We start from the raw sequence: 12,518 nt of genomic DNA, 5'->3' as shown, positions 1-12,518 counted from the left end.
GAACCTCGCTGGATGATCCCGAACAGCATTCCGATAAGTAGGAGCCTCAGAATTGGAAGCGCTGCACTTCGCTATTAAAGACAGCGTCGCCTCCTGCCACTCTGCCACGCTAGCACTCAAGGATGGTCCCAGGGGTTGGGGGACAGCACCAGGGTTGTCATGACCACAAGTCGCCCGTGATTCCGTAGGGTAGGTCCTCAGAATGGGTGGTGCACCCACAGCTCTGTCCAAGACAGGCGAAGGAGATTCCGAAGTGTCTGAAGCTGTAGGCGTCAGAAGTTCTCGGATCGTTCGCAGCTCGCCAGCTAGAGATTGAAGAACCTGGGTGTGCTGGTTCTGAAGTTCACGTTGTCGCTGGACTTCCTCCACAATGGCTATCACTTCGCCCCTAGTCGCTAGCCCACTCTGGTCTAAGTTAGCATCTTCCATCTTGCGAATGAATCTGTACAATAAAGGGGTTAACGGCAGTTAAATAATTTAAACAAAGTTCAAAATGTTGAGAATGCAAGAAAAAAAAAAAGAACCAACAATTAAAATATCTATTGAGTCTCTCAACCTCCACTTTCTACTTTCATTACAAGGATCCTGGTCACGGCACCACTCTGTACTGTCCTGGCCTTAAATTACCTTGCGCTGGTCAGTGATGCTTGTAGAATTCTTTTTACTTCGAAGATACTTACGAATGACAGCACTTTAAAGACACCTTACTACTCTATGGCCAAAGATCGTGATCGTCTGGTTGTGGTAGGACTCCACATTACGTAGGCAACCCAAAGTACTTACCCTGATTACTAATAGAAAAATTGACGGGAGGTTGGGAGATTCGAAAGAAAACAACACATTTAAACCCAAATAAGAAACGTTTATTTCGGGTTTCATTGGAGACGATTTCCAATGTCATAGCTCTAGGGCGCAGCAGAGGGGAGGAAAAAGAGCTGCGAGAAAACCTCCCCTTAGAACAGTATGATTTTACGTAGCTACGGCAACAGGTTCAACTGGCGAGAGAAAATCTCATGTGAAATGCACACTTGGTGGAATCAGTTACATCTACAGCTATCAGCTCCTTAATGATGACTCTTAACCGATACTTCAGTGAGATGAGTTACGTTCAGCATACAACAGTTCTGAATTGGGTAGGGTTCAGTCAGGGGGTTGTTGGAAGGATTAGACTCAGATGCAAGGGCATCCAGCCTAAAGGGTTGGAGACGCAGTTACAATGGTACCCGGCCTCAGGGGAGAGAGACGCAGCTGCAAGGGCATCCGGCCTCAGAAATCGACGCAGGTACAAGGGTACCCGGCCTAAAAGGGTTAGAGACGCAGTTACAACGGTACCCGGCCTCAGGGGAGAGAGACGCAGCTGCAAGGGCATCCGGCCTCAGAAATCGACGCAGGTACAAGGGTACCCGGCCTGCAGGATACTAGGAAGGGCAAAATCCACAAAAGTTGTATGTTTGTCCCGTAACACAAATATGAATTATTTCCGCTCCTGGCTATCACGTTCAAATATGTCCTGTATTGACCAACTCCACCAGTGAAGAGAATAAAAGAAAAGGAAAAATGATAATTAAGGGTCCTTAATGCAATTACAGTATTTACCCTGTTGGTCGTACCTAAGTAATCGAATCATTGGCTTGGCTTGGGGACGCTTCAGTGACATTTACAAGTATTCATAAAATGAGCACAAAAAATAGGTAGAAATTAAGAAATTAATATTATGAATATTATATAACACAAGCGCATCCACCATGAAACAAGTTTATTATAATAACTAGCCCTCAAATCATAAATGGAATAGAATTGGAAGCAAAAAGGGGTAGCGTACAAAATGGCGTCTGGCGTCCCTATGACGTGTTCAAAGAAAGAAAAACTCAGAAAGTACGTTATTATCTACAATAAAGAAAATGTGTTATATTGTGGGGGAAGCACATAAAATAGGGACGGGGACGGTATTGGCCCTCGAGGAATTAACGAAATACTTTAACAATGAAAACTAATATGATGCATCAAGTACCCAAAACCGCATATTCGCAATAAAACCTTCAAATTAATAAAATAAGAAACGGTAATAATGAAATGAGTGGTAACTTACGTATGGGATTCACTGAACAAAATAAAAAAAAAACAAGCTTTGTCTTACTCAAAAATTCACTCCAGAAAAAAACTAACTAACAGGAAAAACCGGTTTAACTCGTTTCAAGAAAGGACGCTTAATGAATCCCTTCTTCATTAGGAATTTCTTGGCTTTTCGATCTCAAGTACCTACTTGAAAAAGAGCGTCTTCCAGAGGGTTCTTAACGCTTGCGCCATCTCCCCTTTTAATTCAACAGCTAGTACAGAAAACCTTCTCTAACATTTCATTTCTTACTGGTGGTCTTTGATAAAATCCACTAGAGGGCAGTGGTTATGTCAATATTGAAAAAAAAAGCAGTCCACTACAAACCTAAACCAAAGAGTAACCAACCTAACCTTAAAATCTTTCAGTTTTAATAGGGAACTCTAACGGTTTGTCAAAATCCAGCTAAGCGTTCGTTGCCGTGGGGCACACAAGCTTTTCCCTCCATTGATTCGCATGCTGTTTCAGTCGAGTATTGTGTTTTGTGCATGTTTTTGGAATAAATGTTGTTTCCAACGTTAGATTAAAGTGATTAGACTAAAACTTTTTCAGAAATGCCTCTTCACAGTGATAATAAAAAGCTTTGTGTGCCCCACGGTAACGAACGGTCAGCTGATTTTGACAAATCGTTAGAGTACCCTATAAATTGGAAGATTGATAAATAATATTTAGTTCAGTTTTATTTCCATCCAAACATTTTTCGCAAAATTATATTAACCATAGAAACAACACAAAAAACTATTGATATTCTGTGGTTTTGACGGATATAACCTAGAAAAATCCATCGAACTTGTCAAATTATATGGGAAAAATGCAATTTTCAAAAATTGATATCTCCTAAACTACGAGCTTGCCGGAGTTGAGACTAGTACCAAACGATTTCTCATGAAAAACTGCATCTATAAAAAAATTACGAACAAAATCGATCACTGTCCGTAAAGTAAAGTCCAGCCTTTCTTCCCCATTTTGAATTGAATTGGAATTTATTCTACTCTGGATATAACTAATAAACTTTAAGGTTAAAATTGTAGCTCTATTTCCATGTATGTTAACTCCAGAATTATATATCTCCTTGGCTATATAGGTAGTTAGAAAATCTGTCGGCACAGAAAATATAAACATAACCTGAGAGATTTACGAAATCAGAAATGTTACCGCCAAAATAAACGCCTTCATGCATATGAATCAAGTGTCGGTTATTCCTTTTGTCTAAGGGTTATTCGCCAAAGATATTACACATTACATGTGTAATATCTTTGTTATTCGCAGAGTCTTTGGTTAATCGTTTCTCTGTCAACATTCAATTTTCAATGAAAGACTAGTAACGATCAAAACCTAACCTACTTTTATGTTGTCTTGCGATTTAAAATTTAAAAGTCTCAATTCATCCATTCGAGAGGAAGAATAAGGTGTTGAACATGTAAGTGAAATATTTTATTGAGTATAGGTTTTTCGTATCGTTGAAAACCTGTAACCTGCTATCCTCATGACCCTTTTGATCAATGATTATTGAGTTATAAAGACCAATTATTGGTCTTCATAACATTATTTTATTTCATTTTTTACTTTCAAGAGTTTCAATATTGATTAAGTATTAAGTATCCAGCAACATCAGTACATGAGTTTTGGATGTTTCTATCGAATGAAAGCAGATTGCCATCCTATAAATTCTAACGAATGCTGAATGTAAATAATATGTAATAGATAATTGTTAACATAAACATAGGTACTTTTATTTATAGTGGCATTGTCGCTCGGTTTAAGAATATGAAAGAATACAATGAATATAATATTTTTATGAACATGTAAAATGAGTTGACTTAATCAATATATTATATTATTAGTACATATTGCTACAGGGAGCTGCGTAGGGCTCCAGGGAAAAACTTCCCACTGGGCCCCCTTGCATACGAATTCAAAATAGGGGAAAAAAATGTTTATATGACAGAAGGATGATACACTATAAATTTGTTTCATCTGTAAAAGTTTGAACTTAAATTTCTCCTCAATTTTTGACCCTATTCAGCCAAAAATATCTAGTTCTAATTTTTGATTGAATACATGGTATTGTAAAAGGTATAGGGAAAAGGGTTTAAAATAAATTTTTTTCTCGATATTGAACTCAAATTTCTCCTCAATTTTTACCATTTTTAACCATAAATATCTATATAGTTCTAATTCATTGGATATATGAATGGAATGTCATTGATATCAACGATTTTTTTTTTGAACCCACGCAGTTTATTGCCAATAATTTTCAACTCTCTACACAATCCCAAATAGGTATACAAATTGATCTCTTGTGTTTAATTTGGAATATTTATCTCATTTAATTTTTTTTTGTGAGGCAGGTTTTGATGATTAATAAGGTTGTAATGAGGATTTTTCTGGAAATATGCACCCCCATTTTAGAATAATCTTTTTGTTTCATTTAAAGTAATTTTATTTCGAATTAGTTTTGAGAGGAATATTTTCAGTTTCCAACTCAGGATTTCGCCAAGTTTTGGAACTGTAAATATTCCGCACCGTCTTTATTGCGTTTTTTAGTCAGTTCTGAAAAACACGAACATGACTAATGTTACGAAACACTCGTCATGTTCGTGTGTCTACATATTGTTTCCTTCCCTTCTTGACATCTGATTATTTCACGCTGAATATTTGTCATTTCTGTTTAATTCGAGTTAGATTCCGTATTATGCCTGTTATATCATGCTTCAATTATTTATTTATTACTAAAAATGACAATGGAGACCAACTGACAATGCGAGTAGCTTCAATTAATTTCATTGAGGCCCGTTTGCACCAATCCCCCTTAAAATGAGTACTTAACTAAGCGTAGCTTAAAGTTAATGGACGCTTAATTTTATTGCCAGTTGCACGACTACGGCTTAACAGAATCTTAAGTAAGGGGCCCTTAAGTTTTGATATCTATTGATATTTCAGTTTTTTATTTTGGTGCAACTTCATTCTAGTCCAATAAAGCCTTTTCATTGGTCAGCCGGTTGCCGATGATCGTTGTCATTTCATTAACCTAACTTTATTGTCCTGTCGGTCAGTGTCAAGTAAACTATTAAATTACTATCAAAGAGTGACAATTTTTTGTTGCTGAATTAGCATTATTATTGATAATGAAATGGATTGTCAAATAAAAGGTACTTGACGTTATTAGAAAAACCACAGTAGTTCTGCAGCCAGTTTATTCTATATTTAATTATTTTAGGTTAGTATCCCGCCCTTAAATACCTAAGTGGTCATTACAGGAGCCCTTAAATTTAAGCCTAGCTTTAGCCATTTAAATGTCACTTAACAGTTGGTGCAACGTAAATTAAGTTAAGGGTTCATTTTAAGGGACACTTAACACTAAGTGCGATTGGTGCAAACGGGTCTGAAAGGTCAATAATATAGACTGTTTCTATATTTATATATATATGTAACCAAGTTGTTAATTTGTTCGATCCTTTTTTTTTCCTTTACCCTTCATTAATGTTTGTTTGTTTTAGTGGATTGTTCGTATACAAAACTTTTTATTTGTGTTCTGATATTTTTCTTGTTGATTTGTAATGCCACCTTCTTTTAATAACGTCTTAATGTTGAACCATCTATTGTAGAGCCCTGAAGACGATTTTAAATAACTCGAACGTCGGCATTTTGTTAAATTGAGTCTCTTTAACCCAGACCAACTAAGACCCTCTCAATAGTTGTCAAATAAATATTTCTCATGATTGTTTCAGTGACCTCGACAATGAAGAGAGCATTGAGAGAAAATCGCGAACTACGGAACATGATCGAAAAGGAATTAGACAGACGTAAAAAACAAATTAAAACAGATTCCAACATCGAAGAAGATGATCAGGATCAGGAAGGCGAATCTGAAAAAAAGCCTTTCAAGTGCGACCACTCCACCTATTCCGCTTATTATGAATGCCACGTCAAAGGCCACATCGATTCTGTCCATATGAAGCTGAAGCCGCACAAATGCGACCTTTGCGACCAGGCCTACTATCGCGGAAGCGACCTCAGAAGACACTTGGCCAAAATGCATTCCCGATTCGCTTGCGACGTGTGCGATCTGATCCTAGATTTCCAGGAGGAGGTGAAATCGCACAAGGACGCCGAGCATTCCGGTCCTAAACCCTTCAAATGTCGTTTCTGCGAATACTCTGGACGTCGCAAGGCGGATTTGAACAAGCACGTGGCGCGCACTCATTCCGACCCGAAACAGTACGTGTGCGGTAAATGCGACTTTCAATCGGAGTGGAAATTGGCCCTCACCAAACACATAACATCCGCACATCCCGGTTCTGCGCAATACGACTGCGACGAATGCGACTTCACATCGACTCGTAAGAAGGATTTTGAGAGCCACTTACGTTCAGTTCATTCTGGTTCTTTGAGGTACAGTTGCGAAAAGTGTGATTATTCTTCGGCGAGGAAGAAGGATGTCAGGAGGCACGTGGATTCGGTTCACCCAAAATTCAAATGCGAGATATGCAAATATGTTTCGAATAAAGAGGAAGATTTCCGAACGCACCAAGATACTGTTCACAGAGAACGTAAACCTTACAATTGTCGCTTGTGTGAATTCGCTACCGACTGTGAGGATGATTTGGAAATACATAAAGATTCCGCACATTCCAAGCGGTACAAATGCGCCAGCTGTGATTTCTGTACGAAATGGAAGAAAGAGCTCAGGAAACACTTGGATGTCTTTCACACAGAAAAATATGAATGCGATTCATGTGAATTCGTTACGAATCAAGAAACCGACCTCCAAGCGCACCGAGATTCCATTCATTGCGATCCTGACACTCTCGACTGCAATCTATGCGAGTATATTGCGAATTGCACGAGTGACTTGAAAAAACATAAATCTTCAGTTCATCCTGACGCCCACAAATATAAATGCGACAAATGCGACTACTCTGCAAAAAGGCAAAGATTTCTACTGAAACACATGGATTCTGCCCATCCTGAATCCGAACGCGATGTTGATTCAGATTCAGAAAACGATGCTGTTACTGACGATTCCGATACTGAGCATAAATGCGACCAATGTGATTACGTTACGAAATGGAGAAAAGATCTCAGGAGGCACGTTCATCTAAATCATAAGCCGAATAGGTGCCGGCTGTGCGACTTTTCAACGAAAGAAAGTTATAACCTCCAAAGGCACATCGATTCAGTCCATCGCAACGCTTGGACTTTCAAATGCGAGTCTTGCGACTACGCCGCCAGCCAAAAGAAGGACCTTGAGGCGCACGTGCAATCAGTGCACGAGAATTCGAAACTTTTCAAGTGTACCTTATGCGACTACTCTTGCAATCGTAAAAGATATCTTGACCAACACACCAATTCCGTCCATTTGAAGCTGTATCAGTACAAGTGTCCAGATTGCGTGTATTCTACTAATAGGAGGCACCATCTAGACAGGCATATCCAGTCGGTTCATTCAAACGCGAAGGAATTTCAGTGTCCCTTATGCGAGCACGCGACAAATCAAAAGGGCAATCTTAAAATCCACATGGATGCTGTTCACTCGAAAGCAAACCTGTTCAAGTGTCATATATGCGATTTTTGCACAGCATATAACACAGAACTCTTGGGGCATATAGATTCAGTTCATTTCAACGAGAAAAAACATGAGTGTGCATTTTGTGATTATAGAACGAATAGGATTGGAGATCTCAGAAAACATGTAAATTCCGTTCATTCAACCTCGCAAAATACTATAAAGTGTCAGTCGTGTGATTATACGACAAATTGTTCACGGAATCTTAAGAGGCATACAGATACCGTACATCAGGAATACAAACCGTATAAATGTGAAATTTGCAATTATGCCACAGCTCACAAAAATAATCTCAAAAATCATGTGAATTCTGCTCATAAGTGTCACTTATGCGACTTTACCGCAGATCATGACGATGATTTAGGAAGGCATTTCGGCACTGTTCATCCTGATTTAGAGCTGTTTAAGTGTGATTTGTGTAAATATGTCGCAACTAGGAAAAACCATCTTAAACGACATTTACTTTCTTTCCACCCACAAATATGACATTTTAATATAACATAAATATTTTTACATTCTCAAATTCCATTTCGTCCAATAACCAGCATTTCGGATGATCTGGATTCTTCATTATTATATATGCTAATTGATCTCTTATTTTTTTTATTTTTTATACCAATAATATTATTTTAATCTTTGAAGTTTGTAAAAATAAAAGTTCTTTCTAGTTAATCTATTACAATTATTGTGATATGGCCAATAATTGGTGAAATCGATAATTAAACTGAAAACTGCATTACCTCATTTTCGCTAAGAATGAGTTATTTCCACCACATGTGAATACACGATATAGAGGGTGTCCCAAGGTGAGTGGTGGCCTACCGACGTTTACGGACAACGGATATAATAGAATTGTTCTGAAAATTTGGGTATTATACCTGGGTGTTTCATGAGTTGTTGGCCATAGCCTAATGATGAATGCAGGTCATCCAGGCCTTTCAGAAAAGTTGCTTGTTTCGTATCCTAAAGCTATTAGTTTCGGAGATACGGGGTGATTCATGAATATTGACCTAAATTTTCGATAGCCATAACTCTGGACGGCAAGGTCCGATTTTGATCAAATTTTATGGCTTTGTACACTTCAGAATGCTCTTTCGAACGGCTCATGAAATATCGATATTTTCAGGACAGTAGGTAGGTACTCAAAATATCATGATTTTTCTTTCAAGCCTCAAAATCTATATTTTTTACATCCCTCACAGAAATTGCGTTATTGGCATGAAAAACTACATAATTTATTCTAAGAAATTCAATTTTTACTTTCCATGGTACACTCATATTGTCACAAGGGAAGAGAAACAGGACGAATTTATATTTCATTTTGGATAATTGTGTAGTCGACTGTTTAATTGAACTGAGATTTGGAGTTTATTGGGACAGCAGTCAATAAAACAAGTGCTCACTCTTTTTTTCTAATATTCCAGCTTTCGGAATGATTTTATTCCTTCCTCGGGAGCAGCTGTAAAACAATTGAACATTTAATATCACATACATTGTTTACTACTTACGTCACTTACAAAATTTACGGTTTTTTGTTTTTTCAATGTTTCGAATTTGATGTGGTACTGCACCATTACATTACATATCAATGAAGGTTTATCACGAATATTCTCTCTCATATAATGTCAGCACTATTTGAACTAACGATTCCAATAAACTATGTTAAAACTTGTTTTATTGACTGCTCTCCCAATAAACCCCAAATCTTAGTTTAGATTTTATGTTATTTTTTTGAAATGCGGTCCTGTGTTTATTTCTTGGGTGATAATATTCATTGTCCCAAAAGACAATCGAGATTCTGAACTATTTCAAATTCTGTTCAATTCTTTTTCATTTTAAACCCTCAGCACATACTGAGTGTTCGTGAAAAAGTTATTAAAAGTATGCAAAGTCGAGCTGTGGGCTGTACACTCAGTGGGAACCAAGGGTTTAAGATGAAAAAAGAGACAGAAACAGAATTTAAAAAAATTCTTGACCGAAGACAATGAAGAATGTCACGAAAGGAATAAAAACAGGACCGCATTTCGAAAAAATGATATAAAACATTCATTCGTATTCCCTTCTGACAAGTGTGCCATGCAAAATGAAAAGTGAATTAGTGAATTCTTTAAACTGAATTATGTAGTTTTTCATGGCAATAACGAAATTTCTGTAAGGGATATGAAAATGTAGATTTGGAGCTTGGAAGGAAAAACATGATATTCTAAGTACTGTCCTGAAAATATTGATATTTCATGAGCCGTTTGGAAGAGTTTTATGAAGTGAACAAACCCATAAAATTTGATCGAAATCGGACCTTGTATTCCAGAGTTATGGCTATCGCAAATTCAGGCCAATGTTCAAATGAATCACCCCTAGTGACTAATAGCCTTAGGATACAAAACAAGCAACTTTTCTGAAAGGCCTGGATGACCTGCATTCACCATTAGTCTATGGCCAACGACTCCTGAAACAGCCTGTAAATATTTTACGCTTCTGATCTATCTGATCAACTAGATAGAATAAAGCTTTATTTAAAAAAAATTTTGTTTTATTTTTAATTGTTTTGTGACCTTTTTATTTTTTGACTTCATTTATTCAATGGTCATTGTATTTTTAAGTTATTATGTATCATTCGGGGTTTTAGTCTTTTGTCCTTTTATATTTGGTTGTGTTTACTGTCTTCTCCATAGCTTTTTCTGGTTTTTTAAGCTTCACTTTTGTAATTTTTCACGTGAAAAAGATCTGTTGATTGCTCAAGCCGGTTGAGAATTGATTAGGAATCACCTGAGTCATTTTTATCTGGATTAATGTTTTATTTAATTTCACTATACATAATCTAATATATAAAATTCTCGTGTCATAGTTTTCGTTACCATACTCCTCCGAAACGGCTTGACCGATTTTGATGAAATTTTTTGTGCTTATCCGGTATCTATGAGAATCGGCCAACATCTATTTTTCATTCCTCTAAATGTTAGGGGTGGTCCACCCCTAAATTTTTTATTTCATTTTTTGGACAAAATTTTTAATTTCTATTTTTTTATGATACAACATACAAAAATACATACACTCCTCAATTTTCACCCTTCTACGATCAACCCTTATTTTTAAATAGCCATTTTAGTAATTCAATCATTAGGAAATTATTTATATGGCAAAACAACGTTTGCCGGGTCAGCCAGGTCAGTCAGGTATCTATGAGAATCGGCCAACATCTATTTTTCATCCCCCTAAATGTTAGGGGTAGTCCACCCCTAAATTTTTTTTTTATTTTTTAGACAAAATTTTTAATTTCTATTTTTTTATGATACAACTAGAAATTACTAGGAAATTATTTATATGGCAAAACAACGTTTGCCGGGTCAGCTAGTATACTATAAAATAACCTCATGAAAAAAATGATAGCGGACTTTTCGTAAAATGGGACCCAAAAAGTCTTTTATTATATTTCTATGCTAACTTTAACAATTTCTTTCAAGCAGTGCAGGTTATGAGATATGTAGGTAGTTTCAAAGCAGAAAATTTGAAAATCCTCGAACAGTTTGTGGATGTGAATGAAATACATGACAGAAAAGCATATATAGAGCTTGTACACAATGAAAAAACTCATCAAGATCAAGATGATCAAGAGGAGATTACATCTACAACTGGAAGATTTGAATATGTAACATGACTTTGAAGGAGATTAAGGGTAATATGTGCGATTTTAAAACAGCACACAAGGCAGTTTTGAAAAATTCATTTATTCATCTGAGTTTGAGGCAGCATATGTGTCACCTGTGTGATTAAGCTGCAAACCGAATATGCACTTTGAGAATTCACATTAAGTATTTCCTTTCCATCCAGGTTCAAAAGAGCACATGTAATGGGGAATTTCTCCTCACTGCATATGCAAGTTTAAACTGAATAATTATGAGTTTCATTCATGATTTTTTCAAATTCACCGCGGAAACTATTCAAAATCATCCTTCAAATATGGGGTTTTAAAATTTAAATCGCTTTGTGTGGAGTTTACGATTTGGCAACAGCGTCTACATAGTCTACAAGACAATGAAAAGAACAATGTCCGATCAGCTTGTTTATAAAATAACAGCTGTTGATCTACAGGCGAGTACTTACTGGCGAGCACAGAACACTAATGTACAGAACAGAATATACAGAAGCTGGCGAGCTTCAACTGCAACCGGCCATAAAAATCCCATAGAATTTTACGACCTTCCTCGTTCGTCGCAGACTTCATAGACAGTCATCTTTGTCTATCTCATCAAGATAATGCATTTGTTATCCTTTATTATCAAGGCATATTTCAGTCGATGTTGCCAGCTTGTGCAATTCTCACAAAACGCTTTAAACTTTAAATACCAATTTTTATTTTTCATTTTTAAGTGCTTGAAATAATTTTTTTGGGAGACGGTTGAAATGTTTGTTTCAAAATGTGACGTTTCAAAGATAATTCATAAAAAATACATCATTTTCGTCAGAAGGAGTATTCCCTAGTGTCACTTGTGCGATTTCGCTTCGAATCTGAAATCTTCACTCGATAGCCACATAGAAGCCGATCTTTTGAAGTTGAAAAATCATAAGTGCGATATACATGTGATTTTGCTACATCACGCAAATTGAATTTGGATCTTCCTAAATGTTTTAGTTGATGATGTTAAATTAAATTATTGTTTCTTTTTCGAAAATAGGAAGGATTTGAATGTTGATTCCAAAAATGTAAAGTTGCACTCAGAAAATGATGAAATTATTCAAGAAGTTAGTAAATATATAAGGCTGGGTTGGCCTAGGTCGAAAAAACTTTTGAAAGAAGAATTGTTACCCTATTTCATTAAAAGATTTGAAATTAACTTA

At 36.5% G+C, this 12,518-nt stretch overlaps 1 protein-coding gene across 1 annotated transcript; it reads left to right on the top strand.

The window, feature by feature from the left end:
- Nucleotides 1–3,375: 3,375 nt before the first annotated feature.
- Nucleotides 3,376–8,168, top strand: LOC123321092 (zinc finger protein 271-like). Its single transcript, XM_044908595.1, has 2 exons — nt 3,376–3,533; nt 5,845–8,168. Exon 2 carries the CDS (start codon nt 5,856–5,858, stop codon nt 8,166–8,168), a length of 2,313 nt encoding a protein of 770 aa, XP_044764530.1. The 5' UTR covers nt 3,376–3,533; nt 5,845–5,855.
- Nucleotides 8,169–12,518: the final 4,350 nt, after the last annotated feature.

This window comes from Coccinella septempunctata, chromosome 9 (assembly GCF_907165205.1).
Source record: "Coccinella septempunctata chromosome 9, icCocSept1.1, whole genome shotgun sequence".
Taxonomy (NCBI): Eukaryota; Metazoa; Arthropoda; class Insecta; order Coleoptera; family Coccinellidae; genus Coccinella; species Coccinella septempunctata.
The sequence above is the reverse complement of the archived record's forward strand: the minus strand, read 5'-3'. Positions and strand labels throughout refer to the sequence as shown.

Excerpts from the sequence above, each read along its gene's own strand:
- LOC123321092 (XM_044908595.1), top strand. The coding sequence starts at position 5,856 with ATGAAGAGAGCATTGAGAGAAAATCGCGAACTACGGAACATGATCGAA.